Source organism: Podarcis filfolensis (assembly GCF_964270895.1).
Source record: "Podarcis filfolensis genome assembly, chromosome: 9".
NCBI classification, from domain to species: Eukaryota; Metazoa; Chordata; class Lepidosauria; order Squamata; family Lacertidae; genus Podarcis; species Podarcis filfolensis.
In genome coordinates, this window is record NC_139610.1 from 64,507,035 (window position 1) to 64,526,083 (window position 19,049).

At 46.3% G+C, this 19,049-nt stretch overlaps 1 protein-coding gene and 1 long non-coding RNA gene across 2 annotated transcripts in view; one reads left to right on the forward strand and one right to left on the reverse strand.

Annotated features, from left to right (window-relative positions):
* The window catches only part of LOC310742573, a 403,250-nt gene that overhangs the window by 306,013 nt on the left and 78,188 nt on the right, over positions 1–19,049 (reverse strand). The window lies entirely within an intron of this gene.
* The window catches only part of HPSE (heparanase), a 28,923-nt gene continuing 17,825 nt past the window's right edge, over positions 7,952–19,049 (forward strand). Inside the window, exons 1-2 of the mRNA XM_083571437.1 lie at positions 7,952–8,316; positions 16,152–16,297. Coding sequence (XP_083427563.1) covers positions 8,111–8,316; positions 16,152–16,297 — 352 coding nt within the window. The 5' untranslated portion in view covers positions 7,952–8,110. The remainder of the gene's footprint in view (positions 8,317–16,151; positions 16,298–19,049) is intronic.

The following is a 19,049-nucleotide window of genomic DNA, read 5'->3' on the forward strand; positions in this document are numbered from 1 at the left end:
TCAGACATCAAAAAATCTCATAGGTTCACAGGTTGGTGAATGTATATTTCACTCTCTTTTAATGTGTAGTGTAGTAACAAATGGAACTCTTGTGTCTATACTACAGCCTTCGCACTGCTGCTTCCTCTTACTGGGGAACAAACCCTACGGATCCTTTGTAACCAGTTCCACGAGGCAAACATCAAGGGACCAGAGAGGAGGGGACAGGAAAGCTTCTTCAAGTGTTCCATCATTTCTTGGGGTGCAGGGATGTTGCTTATCTGCCACTTTCATTGCCAAGTCCATGAGGGAACTAGGTGGGGTGGGATATGAACAGGAGGGGGCCGTAGTGGAAGCAGCTGAGTGAGTGGAGTTAGTGTTATAGACGACCGAACCCAGTTACCATGTACTGATGGCAATACTGCAAGTTCTAACCAGGTGTGTGCAGACACTTAAGGCACATAGCAGGTTCAGAAACCAAAGCGAGTCGGATAGTCAAACGTCAACATAAGTAAGAAGCTCCACAGTAAAGGTAAAGGGATCCCTGACCATTAGGTCCAGTTATGACCAACTCTGGGGTTGCAGCACTCATCTCGCTTTATTGGCCGAGGGAGCCGGCGTACAGCTTCCGGGTCATGTGGCCAGCATGACTATGTCACTTCAGCGCACGTAAACGCCGTTTACCTTCCCGCCGGAGCGGTACCTATTTATCTACTTGCACTTTGACGTGCTTGGAACTGCTAGGTTGGCAGGAGCTGGGACCGAGCAATGGGAGCTCACCCCGTCGCTGGGATTCGAACCACCAGCCTTCTGATCGGCAAGTCCTAGGCTCTGTGATTTAGCCCACAGCGCCACCCGCGTCCCAAGCTCCACAGTAGAGAGCTGCAAATTGTAATCTGCCATTTTGGGGGCAATGCCACCCTAAAAAAATCTAGGTGATTATCTCTGTCCTTTACATATAAACCTAAGAGGAGCGAGTTGCATCAGACTGAAAGACCTATCTAGTCCAGCAATCTGTTTTCCCTAGACCTGGAGAACCTGCCACCTTTGCAGTGAGATTTTACTTTCTTGGGCTCCATGATCATTGCAGATGATGACAGCAGTCATGAAATTAAAAGACACCTGCTTCTTGGGAGAAAAGCGATGACAAACCCTAGTCAGCATCTTAAAAAGCAAAGACATCACCTTGCCGACAAAGGTCCATATAGTTAAAGCTATGGTTTTCCCAGTAGTGGTGTATGGAAGTGAGAGCTGGACCATAAAGAAGGCTAAACGCCGAAAAATTGATGCTTTTGAATTATGGTGCTGGAGGAGACTCTTGAGAGTCCCATGGACTGCAAGAAGATCAAACCTATCCATTCTGAAGGAAATCAGCCCTGAGTGCTCACTGGAAGGACAGATCCTGAAGCTGAGGCTCCAATACTTTGGCCACCTCATGAGAAGAGAAGACTCCCTGGAAAAGACCCTGATGTTGGGATAGATGGAGGGCACAAGGAGAAGGGGACGACAGAGGACAAGATTCTTGAAGACAGTGTTCTTGAAGCTACCAGCATGAGTTTGACCAAACTGCAGGAGGCAGTGGAAGACACGAGTGCCTGGCATGCTCTGGTCCATGGGGTCACGACTAAACAACAACAAGCCTAATTTCATGTGTGTTGTGCATTGGAATTCTTGAGCAAGCCTCGGTCCAAAGATTCATGAGAACTCTGTTGAAATGCTTGCCTTTGGGTTATTTTCATGCATCTTAATAGCAGAGGGAGGAGGAGGTCTTCCTGTGAGCCTGGAAAAGAAGTATTATTAGTTTGAGATGTGGGAAAAGATAGAAGAGTATTTAGCGGAAGGTATGTTTCAAAAGCCTGTGTCATTTCGATTTACTTGGTCACTTTGGCCCTACTTGGCTCTGTGATTGATTAAAGTAGAAAAACCTGTTGCTGGGTGGAGATTGCCTGGGAACAGCTGACTCATTGGCAGGTTACTCCTTGTTTATGCGCCACCGCCTTTAAACTGTGACTTCCTGTATTTATGATGACACGTCTTGGGAGGCACTAAAGCTTATTTGAAAATACACCTTTCTTCGGAACAGATGTGCTGGTGTTATCAACGTGCCTGAAGCAGAAATTGCAATTTTTGCATTGAAAACACATGCGAACACAGGTAGCTTTTTCAAATTCCTATTGCCGCATTTCCAGAACTCCAAAGTAGGAGTCAAATTGGACCTGGCAACTAAAATAGTAATAGATGCCTTAGATCAGGGATAGCTAAACTCCAGGTGTTGCTGCACTCCACTTCTGCCTGCCCCAGCCAGGACAGTTAATGGTTAGGGACTATGAGTGTTTAATTTATTATCCGCCCTTCACCAGCAGGACCCAGGGCAGGTTACAACATTTTTAAAATCCAGTATTAAAACAGTTAAAACAGATTGTTGTCACAGGAATAGGGTGGATTCTGAAAACACACATCTGAGATATCACAGGCCAGGTTAAAGAGGTGCACTTGCTGAAAGGTAGTGAAGATGCCAAACACTTCTTTTTTTAAGTTTTTATTTATACTTTTCAAATTTACACATTTCATTAGTTTTACAATCATTTTAACATTTCAGAGTTTGACTTCCTTTTCCCTCTTTGCGGTTCCTTAAACTAATTTTAAAAATATCGGCATATCCAAATTCATTTAATTTGCTCATTTAATTACGTATCTACTTTAAATATATACTCTTATGAAACTGCAGGTTATTACAATAATCCTGCCAGTGTTTTTATCTGTTTGTAATTTATCTGTAAATATTCAATAAACCATTTCCATTCTTTTATAAAAAGTTTGTTACCTTGATTTCTTATTCTTTCAGTAAGTTTTGCCATTTCTTTCTGCTTTCGTATCCATTCTTCCTTTGCTGAGACTTCTGCTTCTTTCCATTTTGGGGTGAGTAGCATTCTTGCTGCTGTAGTTGCATACATAAATAAATTTCTACACAATTTAGGTAGTTCTGTCCCTATAATTCCCAAAAGAAAAGCTTCTGGATTGTTTGTTTTTTTACAAAGGTTATTTTAAACATCCTTTTCAATTTATTGTATATCATTTCCCAGTAAGCTTTAACCTTACTACAAGACCACCGCATATGATAAAAATAACCTTCTTTCTCTTTACATTTCCAACACTTGTTTGATTTAGATTTAAACATGTCCAAAACTGGTTTGAAGTCTATATCATGATATCAGTTTCGTAATTTTTGACTTGACAATATATCGCGAATGTGTGCGCATGCAAAACTCGCCTTATGGGGAAAACCATGAAGCCAGCCAATGTTTCTCTCAATTTCTGCAGCCTATGTTAACTCTGCCGGCTCAGCAATCCACTGCCTCATACCGGAGGCAGTGAATCACAAGAGCAGGTGCCAGCGAAAATCACAATGCAGGAAAAACCATAAAACCATCCAATGATTCTACATAGCTCCATCCTTATTTCAGACACTGAGACATATTGGCGTATCGCAGTGTTTAGCTAGTGAGACATCGCCATGTTCAAAAACGTATCACCCAGCCCTAGCCCCAGGGCAGGTCACAGCAACCAAAACCATTTAAAACAACTTAGGATCACAAAAAAAAGTTGTACCAAAAACATACATCACAAACATCAAAAGCCAGTGTAAATAGGTATCATGTATAATGAAGGTGTTCGATGCACCTCTGCGGAGAGGGACAACTTACAAAACACCCTCTGCTTAAATATGTCTCTCAAGGTGATTTGCAGGCATGAACAGCTAAAAGACTGTACAAAAAGCAACTGAGAAGAAGCTTTAAAACAATGCCGAATGAAAATCCAAGGCAGAGACCTTTCATCCAGTAGGGGAAACGTGTCAAAACAAAAAGTTGTTTTTGGAAAGCATAGGGTGTAGGCACCAACAACAGGAATGCTATTCCACAAAACAAGGCGGCCCCACTGACAGCCCTGCTCTGATTTGCTGTGCAGCCATTTTGGGGACTGAAAGGACAAATTCCTGCAGAACACACAGAACACAATGCCCTACGGATCACGTTGTAAGGGGTGTGGTGGTCTCAAGTCACCTGGTCCAAACTGTATAGGCATTAAGTACCAAAAGCTGAAACGTGGCCTTGTAGCAGGGTGGCAGCCGGGTGTTAAGATGCTGGTGGTAGTTTGCTCTTCCCACCCACAATAAACCTAGCTGCCATGCGCCGAACAGCCTGCGTCCTCCAGGCAAACCTCAAGGGTAGCCCCACATAGAACACATTGCAGTAATCCAGCCTTAGCTTAACAGTACATGGACAACTGTGGTCAAGCTCTCCTGATCCAGGAACAGCTGTAGCCAGTAAAAGGCACTGCTAGCCATCAAAGACACTCCTGCCACTTCTGAATTATGCACTTGTTTAGAGAGAGTGGGGACATGGGTAGTGCTGTGGCCTAAACCACTGAGCCTAGGGCTTGCCGATCAGAAGGTTGGCGGTTCGAATCCCTGGGACAGGGTGAGCTCCCGTTGTTTGGTCCCAGCTCCTGCCCACCTAGCAGTTTGAAAGTGCACCAGTGCAAGTAGATAAATAGGTACCGCTCTGGCGGGAAGGTAAACGGCATTTCCGTGCGCTGCTCTGGTTCGCCAGAAGCGGCTTAGTCATGCTGGCCACATAACCCGGAAGCTGTCTGCTGACAAACTCCGGCTCCCTCTGCCTAGAGCGCGAGATGAGCGCCACAACCCCAGAGTCACCTTTGACTGGACTTAACCATCCAAAGGTCCTTTACCTTTACCTTTTACACATGGTAGTGTGGAACTGCAGAGCAGCGCTACCAACACTGGGTGTCCTTGCAGCTGACAAGGGCAGGGCTGACCGTGAGCGACATCAAGGTCAACAGTGGTGCTGGGTTAGTATCAGTGCTGCTGGTGCCCTGCTTCACATCTGCTGTTGCCCCAGCCCAGCTCCGTTTCTGTAGGCAGCAGCAACACAAATCCAAAGGGTCTGCCTCTGCCACAAACAGCTGAATGTTGGGAGATTCATAGAGTTGTAGAGTTAGAAGGGACCCTGAGAATCATGTGGTCCAACCCCCTGCTATGCAGAACTCTCAACTAGACCATACATGACAGATGGCCATCCAACCTCTGCTTAAAAACCTCTAAGGAAAGAGACTCCACAACCTCCCCATGGAGACCTTTCCACTGTTGGACCGTTGTTCCCGTCCTAGCCTCCAGAGCAGGAGAAAACAAGAGTGACAGCCCTTGAGATGTTTGAAGATGGCTATCCTATCTCCTAGGGACGCAGGTGGTGCTGTGGGTTAAACCACAGAGCCTAGGACTTGCCAATCAGAAGGTCGGCGGTTCGAATCCCCATGACGGGGTGAGCTCCCGTTGCTCGGTCCCTGCTCCTGCCAACCTAGCAGTTCGAAAGCACGTCAAAGTGCAAGTAGATGAATAGGTAGCGCTCCGGTGGGAAGGTAAACGGAGTTTCCGTGCGCTGCTCTGGTTCGCCAGAAGCGGCTTAGTCATACTGGCCACATGATCCAGAAGCTGTACGCTGGCTCCCTCAACCAATAAAGCAAGATGAGCACCGCAACCCCAGAGTCGGCCACGACTGGACCTAATGGTCAGGGGTCCCTTTACCTTTACCTATCCTATCTCTTCCCGGGCTCCTCTTTTCCAGGCTAAACATACCCAGCTCCCTCAACCATTCCTCATAAGGCTTGATCCAGACATTATTCAGGAAGTACATCTTAACACGGTGCATGGTTAAAACTATGGACTTTGCTACCCAGATAGATGTCGTGATGGCCGACAACCTGGGTAGCTTTAAAAGACGATGGGGCAAATTTATGAGTGGAGGAAGCTATCGATGGCTACTAACTGCAATGGCTATGTTCTGCCTCAATTATCACAAGTAAGATATGCCTCTGAGTGCCAGCTGCTGGGGACAGCAATAGGGGAGGGTGCTGTTGTGTTTAGGTCCTGCTTTCAGGCTTCCCATAGGCACAAGGACATAAGAAGAAGAGTTTGGATTTGATATCCCGCTTTATCACTACCCGAAGGAGTCTCAAAGTGGCTAACATTCTCCTTTCCCTTCCTCCCCCACAACAAACACTCTGTGAGGTGAGTGGGGCTGAGAGACTTCAGAGAAGTGTGACTAGCCCAAGGTCACCCAGCAGCTGCATGTGGAGGAGCGGAGACACGAAGATTAGGAGTCTACCGCTCTTAACCACTACACCACACTGACAGGTGACAGTACTCCGTTCTCTCAGTGGCCAAAGAGATGCTCATTGGAAGCCCTCAAAGAGTGCCTGAGCACAACAGCACTGTCCTCAACCCATGCTTGTCAGTAATTGGCATTTTCAGAGGCATTCTGCCTCTGGCATAGGCTCAAACACTGAAATCAGGATGCTAAACTAGAAGGAAGAGTCTGTTTCATGCTCTGAAAAATGTAAATTGCTCTGATTTGCAAGGTGTATCCCAGTCAACAGGATGTGGATTTCCTGGAGATACATACAAAAGTTTTACTTGAATGCATGCGAGCAAAAGTACAGGTTCCTGTTTTCTTGAAAAGGTCACTAGAATTTGCAGCAAAAAAGGGGAACCGTTTTTCCTCGCTCACTGTTGTTGTTAGTAGCATGGACTAGGATGGGGTGACCCCAGTCCTTCTTCAGCCAGAGAGTTCAGACAGTGTCCATGGGCAAGTGACTCTTTCAGCACCAGACCTACCTTCCAGGGTTGTCGTGATGATGAAGTGGGAAGGAGGGAAAGCCATGTATATATACCATCTCCTTGGAGGAAGTGTGTAGGGGAAATATGATGCACACATACTTTGTGGTTGTCACTCTCCCAGGCTTTTTCTCTGTAGTCTTAGCATTCAGATCTGATGCTCGCTCTGCTAATAACTAGGAGGCTTGTGGGAAGCAACAAATGACAAAACGTGGGGGCGAAGAGAAAGAAGAAGAGAACAGACATGGGGAAAAGTCAATTGCAAACATAAATAGGCTTGTTTCAAAGGCTATTAATTCTATCTCCAACATCATTTGAACCCTATCCATGAAGAACGGAGCTGCACAACTCTTGAGCCAGCAAGTCCGGCGTTCATATCATGGCCCACCATGACAGTTTTTGTTATGCTGTATGTTTATCTTCCTATAGTCATAAAAATGTAAGGCTGTCATCACACAGCCCCCATTGGAAGGTTTGTGGTGCCTCATCACAATCTTGGGGTGAGGCATTGATGGAGGACATAGGGAGGACTGGCAAGCAACATGAGCAGAAGCAGCAAATCTCTCTCTCTCTCTGTGTGTGTGTGTGTGTGTGTGTCTGTGTGTCTGTGTGTGTGTGTCTAATTTCACCTGCCTCCTAAATTGCTCAGGGTATTATTCAAGGTGGTCTTCTTTTATCCTCACAACCCTGAGACTGCCCTCAGGCCCCAAATCTGATCCTTCCCAAAGGCAGCAATCCTAAACCTGTTTTCCTGAGAGTATGCCTTACCAAACATTGAATGCCCAACCACTTGGGGGCGGGGCTTAAACGCTCCCCTCAAGTATTTTATGGGGGAGGCTGAAGGGACCTCGGCCCCCAGAAGTTGGCTCCTATGGGGCAGGTGCTCCAGGTGTGTGTGGGCGGGTGTATGTGGGTGCCCACCACCACCACGTGAAGCTAGACCTCGGCCAGTCTGCTACTGAAGGCTGCACTTTGTACAGGCCCAGAGGCACTCTGTTCTGGGTGGCCATGGCACCTATATCCTCAAGCTCAGTCCCCTGGGGTGGTAAGCCATTTAAGGCCTCGCTGGAGAGTGTGTGTGTGTGCGGGGGGGGGGGGAGACTGATGCCGGATCCCCCTGAACGTGTTAGCTCTTCCCCAACCACCTCCAAGACTGCCTCTCCCGCCTGATCTGGGTCGTCCCCTCTGCGCGTCTTTGCGCGTCTTTGCGCGTCGGGTGACTGAATCCGAGGGCGGATCGTTTCTTGCCTTTCCCAAAACGCCGCAACAGGAGGCAGGGCAGCGCTTGGGACGCAGAAATGCGCGCTCCCTCCTCCTCCTCCTCCTCCACCTCCCAGAGGCAGGCAGGCAGTGGCAGTAGTAGAAATAGCAGGAGGAGGAGCAAGCGCCGGCGAGGATCTCCTTTTTCCCGATCTCTCCAAGCGCGCTCTGGGACGCAGGATGCTGCTGCTGCTGGGACTGATCCTGGCGCTTCTCTGCCGGGCTCCGCTGACCGGGGGCTCCTGGGCGGATCCCGGCCAAAGCGAGGCGGCCGTGCTGAGCATTCAGCTGCCCGAGCAGCCGGCCAGGGAGGTCAGCCCGTTTTTCCTGTCTCTCACCATCGATGCCAACCTAGCCACGGATCCCAGATTCATCACCTTCCTGGGGTAGGTCACGCCAGGCTCGCTGTTTTCTGGTTTGGCCCCCCTTTTTGGGTGTGTGCGGGATCTTGCCCGCTGCGCCTTACGAGAAGGCTGTTTACCAACAGGGGAAAAGGGGGGGGAGCTGCACCTGACGAGCTGCTGCCTGCTTTGCAGCGGATGAAGATGCCGGAGCTCGGTGCAGGGTTCGTGAGTGAACATGCAAGTCCCAAGCTGGGTTTCCCCTGAAGTTTTGCGTGTGTGTGTGAGAGAGAGAGTGTGTGAAAACTTGTTTCAAAGCTGAAAAATCTCTTGCTTGGTTTCTGCCTGCAGCTGAAACTTCCCTTTTTGAAATGCTTTGTCCAAATTTCTTCTAACTAAAGGGCTACAGAAGTCTGAACATGCCAGCCACGAGCTAATACTTTCTGCGCTAGGTTTTGCCCGTAATTCCTAGTTAGGAAGAGGGGGCTGTTTTTCTCAGAGTTAAAAGGCACTCTGCATATAATCAGAGGCACAGAAGGTCTCTAACCCCACTGTCAAATTTAGAAAATAAGCTCCTTGCAGGCAGAGACCTAAACTTGCCATTTCACTTAGGAAACTCTGTAAAATTCCATATAAACTGATGGCGGTGTAGAAACAATACATCATCTTAAATATGACGTCTCTGGTCCTTCAGTTGAAGCATAGAGATGTAGACATTGCCAAGATTTCAAGTGCTGTTGAAGTGGTAGTTTTTCCAGGTTCTCCTCCTGCCTACAAACTGTGCCTCCAATGGGCTATATCAGGAATCAGCAACCTTTTCCAGCCGTGGGCTGGTCCATCATCCCTCAGACGATGTGGTGGGCTGGACTATATTTTTTTTGGGGGGGGGAGGGGAATGAACAAATTCCTATGCCCCACAAATAACCCAGAGATGCATTTTAAATAAAAGGACACATTCTACTCATATAAAAACACACTGATTCCCGGACCGTCCGCGGGCCAGATTGAGAAGGCGATTGGGCCAGATCCGGCCCATGGGCCTTAGGTAGCCTACCCCTGGGCTATATGCTTGCCTCTTTCTCAGTTTCTTGCTGTGGCAGCAAAGGATTTCTTAGAAAGGTCCCAGTAATGACTGTATAAACCTGGAGGTCTATCTCCAGGCCTTGTGCCAGCAGTCAACCAGGTCGGGTACTGGATGTGACCCCAGGGATTCAGAAGGGCCCCTCCTTGGCCTGACCCAACCTTGAGTTGGCAGGGATGTATATTTATTATGTAGCCTGGGGACCTTGATCCTAAAGGTTCAGAGTTTAGGATTGTAAATTGTAACCTTAGAGCACATTAGATCTCACTAGATAAATAGGGTTAATTAATGTGGAATCCTACACTTGCCATCACAGCAGTTGCTAAAACCCATTTAAAAATAATTGCATCAAAATACATCATACCTACATCACAGAAAAGGCGGTCTACAGCAGAAATCTGAGCGCGTTGTTTATCTCACCTGACAGGTTACCTGTTTAATGATCTCTTGATTGGATTGCCTGGGGAGCCTGGCCAGTCTTTTGTAATGATAAAGACTTAGTTCCTGAGCCAGGTCACAGCCTCACACCCTATTCATATCTTAAATGTGCCCTTAAGACTGGATTTGTGAAGGAAAAGACAATGGGGAGGCTTTTCCATTTACCTTTGACCTTGCAGAGAAAACATTTGGTCAGTTTGGGAATAAAAAATGGTTTCAGGTCGGTCTTCTTGTGCTGATCTATGTACGTGCTTGGTTGGTACACTTATGAACATTTAACATATATCTAAGACCTCAAAATTCCTATCATACTGCATTGCAGAGGGTTGGACTAGATGATCCTCAGGATCGCTTCCAACTCTAGGATTCTATCATGCACATGTGACCCCTGACTTCCATGGCCTTTTATAGGCACATTGTTTTTCTTTATAAGACTCACCCTGTGACACTTTCCCCCTTTCCTGGTTGCCACTTTACCCTCTGGCTGTAGGCTGGCAAGGATGAATGAGTTGGCATCCTTGGGATTAAGGAGTGCAAATGCACTCTTAATTATCTGACCATTTTCGCTTTGACATTTCCTGTGGTTCGCTCTGGGTGCTTTGGCTGGGGAGATATGCCGGGAGAATCCTGTTTCCCCTTGCTGCTGAGATAGCTGACGTCTCTTTCTGCTACATGTAGCCGCATTCCAGCAGTTTTAAAATGCATCAAGGCATGTGTTGTTGTTGTTTTGTTAAGTGCAGCCTATATACCTTCCTGTAGTTAGCCTTGTAGCAGCTAAAAGCACTGTGTAGATTTTGGGTCTGCCTGGCCACTTGCTCAACCGCCTATGATTTGGGTTGGCGATGTCACCATTGGCTTGCAGAGCGCCAAATTGTCGGAGGCTCAAAAGGAAGATCACATGCTCTTTTTTCTCTCAAAAGGAAGAGTCCTCAGTTGACTTGCAATATTTTTTGCACATTAATTCATAGTGTGGTGTAGTGGTTAAGAGCAGTATACTCGTAATCTGGTGAACCGGGTTCGCTTCCCCGCTCCTCCACATGCAGCTGCTGGGTGACCTTGGGCCAGTCACACTTCTTTGAAGTCTCTCAGCCCCACTCACCTCACAGAGTGTTTGTTGTGAGGGAGGAAGGGAAAGGGAATTGTTAGCCGCTTTGAGACTCCTTAAAGGTAAAGGTAAAGGGACCTCTAACCATTAGATCCAGTCGTGGCCGACTCTGGGGTTGCGGCACTCATCTCGCTTTATTGGCCGAGGGAGCCGGAGAACAGTTTCTGGGTCATGTGGCCAGCATGACTAAGCCCCTTCTGGCGAACCAGAGCAGCATGGAAATGCTGTTTACCTTCCCACCGGAGTGGTACCTATTTATCTACTTGTACTTTGATGTGCTTTTGAACTGCTAGGTTGGCAAGAGCAGGGGCCGAGCAATGGGAGCTCACCCCGTCGCAGGGATTCGAACCACCGGCCTTCTGATCAGCAAGTCCTAGGCTCTGTGGTTTAACCCACAGCGCCACCCGCATCCCTTGAGACTCCTTAGGGTAGTGATAAAGCGGGGTATCAAATCCAAACTCTTCTTCTTTTTCAGTGCAATTTGGGTATTGTAAAGGGGTGGTTGGAGGAGAGGCCCTGTATTCTAGAGTTGCCATATTCCAAAAAGTGAAAATACTTTTTCACTTTTTTAAAAAAAAAACCCACCAAATTTTACACTTACGACATGGGTTGCTATACATCCAGATTTCCCCAGACATTAAAGCGATTTCTGCATGGACACTGTTTCCAATGGCCAAATCCTGGCTATGTCCGGGAAATTTCGGAGGTATGGCAACCCTACTGTATTTCCCAGAGCAGAGTTTCAAGTCATGAGCAGTACAGGATAGGAGGTTTTCATACATGCAAAGCCAAATAAGCCATGGGTTTTGTTTTTAAAACAACATTCCTGGTAACCACCAGAGAAATCTCCTGGCTGCAGGATTCACAAGAGCCAGAGGTAGCACAGATATTTATTTACTCTGTTTTATTTTTTTTTATCCTGGCTTTTCTTCATGGAACTCAGGGTGCAGTATACATGGTTTTCCTCTCAGCAACCCTGTGGGGTAGGCTAGACTGACAGATAACAGCTGGCCCAAGTTCTCCCACTGTGCTTTGTTGCTGAATGGGGATTTCATCCTATGTCTCAAATGTCAGACACTTTAACCACTGTGCCACACTGGACAGATCACTGCTGTGCTAGCTGAACACAGATAAGACATGGCATTTCCAAGCCAATTGATTCTCCAACAGGAACCCAGGTATTGTTCTCCAAATACATTCCCATTTTAACATTTCAAGTACATTTAGAAGAGGGTTGTGGCATCTGTCTGGGTGCCTCCAGACAGTTACTCTTTTGCAGGAGGCATTCAAGAACACATGCTGCGAATTTAGGTTTGCACAACTGACGTAGATTAAAGCACTCTGTCACTCTAGCACAAAAAAAGCACTTAAAAACATAATTGGATTTTTTGCAGTCGATGATGTGATGGGGAAATGGCATTGGGGCCCGCCCTGTGGAACGCCCTCCCATCAGATGTCAAGGAAATAAGCAACTATCTGACTTTTAGAAGACATCTGAAGGCAGTCCTGTTTAGGGAAGTTTTTAATGTTTGATCTTTTATTGTGTTTTTAATGTTTTGTTGGAAGCCGCCCAGAGTGGCTGAGGAAACCTAGCCAGATGGGCGGGGTATAAATAATATATATTATTATTATTATTATTATTATTATTATTATTATTATTACTATTACTATTACTATTACTATTATTACTATTAGTTTTTGCTGCAAGAGATTTCACACAGCTCCCCTTCTGGAAAGTAAATAAAGGGAGGTGTTTTTTTCATTCAAAAGGAAGGAGTTAAAGCGATTAGCTTCTGAGCATGTGCTAACAGTGGCTACTGGCTTTGGATGCATAGCCTGATGAAAGCTAATGACACAGGAACAAAACTGGCATATATGCTAACATGTCTCCAGTTTAATTACAGAGTACAAATTGCAGGATCTCAGCTCACAATACAGCTCAATACTGTGAGAATTCATATGCCAAGTCTGTTATTCCCACTTTGGCAGAATCACTAATATCCGTGTATTGTGTGGCTGACTTGAACTTGATTTCAGTGGGTCTACTCTGAGTATTGACTATGGGGATCATCCCTTTCTGCAACATTGGCTACAGATTATTATGCTCCCTGTTGAATAGTGGGTAGACATAGCAGATGACACAGCGATTTCTCCAGAGCAGCTCTTTATTTGTAAGCTGGAACAGAACTGAACAGCAAACAGCTCAGCCGGCCTGCTTTTATAGGCAGCCGGCTGTCAACATTGTAGCAACAACAACCCAGGGTTTCCCGCCTAAAATAACTGACGTGGACCTGAGTGAAAACTATATACACGGTACTCCTGGTGGCCAGGGTGAGAACTTCAATACATAACACTCCCGTTTACCATCCTGAGGACTAGAAACATGCCAAAGATGTCAAACTGTATTTCATATTATGTAATGAATCTGCACACTCCTTATATCTTTGTTCCTCAATTTTACACAGCCTCCTAGCATTTCTTTGTGTACAATGGATATAGTTTTCATTTCCATGTTCTTTCGCTGGGCGCCCTTTGAACCTTGGCTCTCAAAAGCAGAAGAAAAGTGGAGTAAGAAACAAACTTGTTATCGCTTGTTATCAGGCGAGTCCTTTATTTAACTCTGGTATTTTATCAGCTCCAACCAGGAAGTTGTTCGTGGCTGCTGAGCTGCTGCATATTTGCCATTTAGCTGATGAAAGGCGCAAATCTGATGCCTTGTGCTTGATCCCACAAAAGAAAGAAAAATATATATTTTTCATTTATAAGGTTACAAGCAGTGTTCGAAACTCCCACTGTTCTAAGCTCATTTTGTGACAGGGAATTTCATTAGCGCGAGCAGTTTCTGAACTCTAGGTGCAGTACTGCGCCGAAGATTTCTGATCAAAACTGCAGAGTGGAAGGAAAAGAGGCCCTTTTTCTGCCTCCCCACTTCCAGCTGCTCTCTGAAGACTGGAAAAGAGACCCTTTTAAGAATATTAGGGGGGTGGGCAAGAGAAGGACTAGACCATGTGAAAAACAAACATAATATTTTAGCTGCATTTCATTCATTTTCAGCATAATATTCAAACATCAAAATAACAGGGAAAACTAGAAAAAGGGTTCTTGCATAACTTTGTCCTCGATATGCTATTTTTTCTGTGTGTAGGTGTTGTAAACAAAATCTGCCCTTTTCCACTTATGGGGTATCCAAGAGCCCATATAGAGTCCTTACGTAGGTTCCCTATTGGTAGGAGAAAATAACAGAGGCCAACCAGAGAATATTGAGAAGCAAAGCAGCTAGTAAGCCTCATCTTTATTGATTTGTTGCAACAGGGTGCTCCCCTCACCACATGCAGGAGGGAGGAGGAACCTAGAACAATGGTGCGCAAGGCCTTATATAGACATTTTTAATTCCCTGCCCTGGAGCTCAAGACCACCCCTCCAAACATCATACATACATCACAGAAGGGGTGTAACCCAAGACCATAACCCCCAGATACATCACAGAAAAGGCGGTCTACAGCAGAAATCTGAGTGACTTGTTTATCTCATCTGACAGGTTATCTGTTTAATGGTCACTTGATTGGATTGCCTGGGGAGCCTGGCCAGTCTTTTGTAATGATAAATACTTAGTTCCTGAGTCCAGGTCACAGCCTCACACCCTGTTCATATCTTAAGACAGGATTTGTGAAGGAAAAGACAGTGGGGAGGCTTTTCCATTTTCCTTTGACCTTGCAGAGAAAACATTTGGTTAGTTTGGGAATAAAAAATGGTTTCAGGTTGGTCTTCCTGTGCTGGTCTATGTACGTGCTTGGTTGGTACACTTATGAACATTTAAAATAAATCTAAGACCTCAAAATTCCTATCATGTAGGGATCAGGAGAGATCTCACCTGATGCCATAGCTGTCAACGTTTCCCTTTTTTTAAGGGAAATTCCCTTATTCCGAATAGGATTCCTCACAAGAAAAGGGAAAAGTTGACAGCTGTGCCTATGCAATGCACCACCACCACTAATCTACTCCAGTCCAGTAACAGTTTTACCATATGACAAAGTATTAGAGACTCTCTACTATAGTTAAAATAAAGGGCCTAGGTCCTGCAAATCACGGTTCTTAATCCCGAGTGAGTAGACCAGGCTGCAGTTACCTGGCAGCGAAGGGAAATGCACTCCACACATGCCCAGAGGCTGGTGATAGAAACAGATTCTGGAGCTGAATTCTGCTGAATCCTGATCCAGATTAAGCCCTGGGGAGAGGAAATACCTTTAGCAGTGGTGCTTAAAAGACATCAAAACCCATAGTGGTATATTGTCAGTAAATATAGCAGGCAGGAGAACTTGAAACTAGTCTGCATTCCGCTGCTTTTCCTTTCTTAAACAGACACGAGAAGTTTGCTTTGAAGAGAGCCTTTCATGTGATGCTTAAATTGCTGGTGAAAGCTTTGAAACTCTTTAAGATTTCTGTATGCCGTCTTTATATTTAGAGTTACAAATATTGCATGTAGGCAAAAGAGAAAGAAAGTTGAACACATGATGAGTCACAGGCCGCTGCTGTGTCAGGCTTGGCAAAGGAAATCCTCCTAGTGGTTCTCTTCGCTTTCTGTTCCAACAGCCGTGTTCAATTAAACACTTCATGCTCAGCACCAAACCACACACAATGTGGGAGATCTAAGACTGGATCTCCAGGCGTATCTCCCCTCCCAGCTCTCTAAAACACAGTGGAAACTGGTCCCATAGGGTAGAAGGAGGGGAGGCGAACAGCAGATGGCGCCAGAGGCAATGACAAGCAGAGCCAGCTCATTCCAGTTTTGTCCCCATCTTACTCCCAGCTGAATTCTACACATGCAGCACCAAGACTGTGGAGAGGTAGGTTGATACTTGGGTACCACACATAGTTTCTGGAACTACTGAACAGAGAATAAGGGCACCTCTGGATGGCCTGTTTATTGAGCACTTATTCTGATTTGTTTGTGGGGAGGTTAGATGATGTTACGTCAAACTAGGTGTTATCCTACACTTTCCAGCTTGCTTTTCCATTGCTTTCCTTATCACAAAAACTCTAATTGTTTGGGGAAGCAGGTTCGTTTCACGAAAGCTCCAAATCAGCTTGAATTGCACTGCCTTAATTTACCAAGTTGTGATTGAACCCCAGCCCAAAACTGCCACAGTCTAGAAGCGCCTGATATGAACTGAATGAGCTGAATGGATGATGATGAATCAAAGCCAACAGGATGAAAAGGTGTTTCCTTTCAATTTCTCCGCGTTATCACTTTCCCAGCTCTACAAAACTGCGCACATTGGCAAGAGGTTTATCTCCTGGCTTCGTGAGATTTGGCGGCACCAAGACAGACTTCTTGATCTTTGATCCTGAAGAGAAACCAACGGCAGAGGAAGAGGTTTGCCAGAATTTGCTGGCTAAACAAGGTAGGTTGGAGCCGAAAGGTTGTAAGCTGCAGCGCACTTACACATGAGTAAGTCTCACCAAGCACAGAGTCAGAGCAGACGGGCACTGGGTGGCAAAAGCAATTATGCATGCCTTTGATTTTCAGAGATGAAAGAGTGATGGATTATGAAGAATATTCAGCATAAAAACTAGTTGACACCATCCTCTATGCAAGAAGCAGATTCATTTTCCAGGTGTGGATCATTATGCAGTTTCAGTGGTATTGCCTCTACACAAGAGGGAGGTATCAAAAGAGCTAGGAGAGCTAGGTACTGTTGCAGGAATTTATGTATAGGTTAGGGGGGTTGGGACTCGGGTGGCACTGTGGGTTAAACCACAGAGCCTAGGACTTGCTGATCAGAAGGTCAGCGGTTTGAATCCCCGCGACGGGGTGAGCTCCTGTTGCTCCGTCCCTGCTCCTGCCAACCTAGCAGTTCGAAAGCACGTCAAAGTGCAAGTAGATAAATAGGTACCACTCAGCGTTTCCATGTGCTGCTCTGGTTCACCAGAAGCGGCTTAGTGATGCTGGCCACATGACCCGGAAGCTGTACCCCGGCTCCCTCGGCCAATAAAGGGAGATGAGCGCCACAACCCCAGAGTTGGTCACGACTGGACCTAATGGTCAGGGGTCCCTTTACCTTTATCTGGGGGTGGGGTTTTGCCTCTCCAGCAGATCTCATGCACATGCAGCCCACTACCAAAATCAGCACAATCACTTTTGTGACTTTTGTGATTTGTCCCCACAAAACACTCCATCACAGTTTCTTCCTATCTATTCAAAGGGCCTCTGCTGCACAATACCAAATGTAACAATTCACTGATAACTGTATCTATGTACTGGCTCACTGGGAAAACTTCAGAAATTCATATAGACATGTGAGCTCAGCTACTCAGCAGCCCCTCTGCCTGAGTGATAATTCCTGGCATCCTGATACCTGAGTGCCAGACAGGTAGCCATTCCAGAAATAACAAACCCAGATGAAGACAAGGGACGCGGGTGGCGCTGTGGTCTAAACCACAGAGCCTAGGGCTTGCCGATCGGAAGGTCGGTGGTTCGAATCCCTGCGACGGGGTGAGCTCCCATTGCTCAGTCCCTGCTCCTGCCAACCTAGCAGTTAAAAAGCACGTCAAAGTGCAAGTAGTTAAATAGGTACTGCTCCAATGGGAAGGTAAACAGCGTTTCTATGCACTGCTCTGGTTCGCCAGAAGCGGCTTAGTCATGCTGGCCATATGACCTGGAAGCTGTACGCTGGCTCCCTCAGCCAATAAAGCGAGATGAGCGCCGCAACCCCAGAGTCAGCCATGACTGGACCTAATAGTCAGGGGTCCCTTTACCTTTACCTATGAAGACAAAAGGGTGTGATTAACTTGGCTGGGAAACAGGGAAATGTAAATATCTCTTTTGTTACACTTGATGGGTGTTTGGTGGAGGGCAAGGGGAACCATGGGACAGCGTCCAGGATGCTCAGATTACTGCCACCAGACCTCCCCTTTTATGATGTAACCATGATGTATTAATGATGTAGGTGGGGGGGGTGTAACAAGGAATTAGCAGCTAATAAAAGTTTGGGTCCTCTTTTGTTCGGGGCTTCCATCTTGTTTCACCTTGTGGCAGGTGGGAGTCCTGTCGCAACAGTCTTCTATAAAGACCAAGCCTACTGGCTGCTGTTTTGCTCTGGCATTCCTGGCTGGTGTCCTTGTTTTTTGTCCAAGGGAGCCCTCAGATTTCTCCATTAACAGTACCTAAAACCCTGGAGAACTGTTGCCAGTCAGAGTGTACAACACTGAACTAGAGGGACCATTTGTCTGACCCAGGTATAAGGCAACTTCCTAGGTTCCTCAGGCCTGCCTTGGCTTTCAGGTTACCCTGACACCCAGCACCTTTCGCTTTAGGAAATTAGGGAGGCAACTTTTCCGCAAGGAAAACGGAGCACAGGAAAGCCTGCTCCCTCCTGAGTTGGCTGAAACAACAAAAGCCAGGCTCCCTCTGTTAGTGGCATTAATGGTTGCTATCAATCTGTGAGGCCAAGTGGGTAAAAAAATATCTGTTCTAGAACTTCTGCACAGGCTTTTCATAGACGGTTGTCAGCAGTCCTATTATACTAACTGTAAATGTCAATTTCATCCAGTTTCAGGCACTGGGAGCTGCTGACAGTGCTGTATTCTTACACAGGGCCTCTTGGCGTCTTTTGCAAGGGCCTCCCCCAGGCACTCTGCACACGAGATAAAGCAAAATTAACACGATCCTTGACAGCGCTGCTGGTTCTTTCCAAGACTATCAGGCAACTGACACTCATTGCTAGGGGTTGGTCTTGCCCTGAAGAATTCGGGAAAATCTATATTGGATAGGACTGCGAACTGAAATAAGTTTTGATGAGTTTAGAGTCAGATTTTAGTCGATGGATCTATCAGTTTTTTAAATTGCAATTTTTTGACGTTATTGCAGCGTTCCAATACTCGATCAGGATAATGAACTACAGTCAATTGCATTTCACAGACTCATAGAACTGTAAAGTTGGAAGGGACCCAAAGGGCCTTCTCGGTAGTGGCACCCGCCCTGTGGAACGCCCTCCCACCAGATGTCAAAGAGAAAAACAACTACCAGACTTTTAGAAGACATCTGAAGGCAGCCCTGTTTAGGGAAGCTTTTAATGTTTAATAGATTATCGTATTTTAATATTCTGTTGGAAGCCGCCCAAAGTGGCTGGGGAAACCCAGCCAGATGAGAAGGGA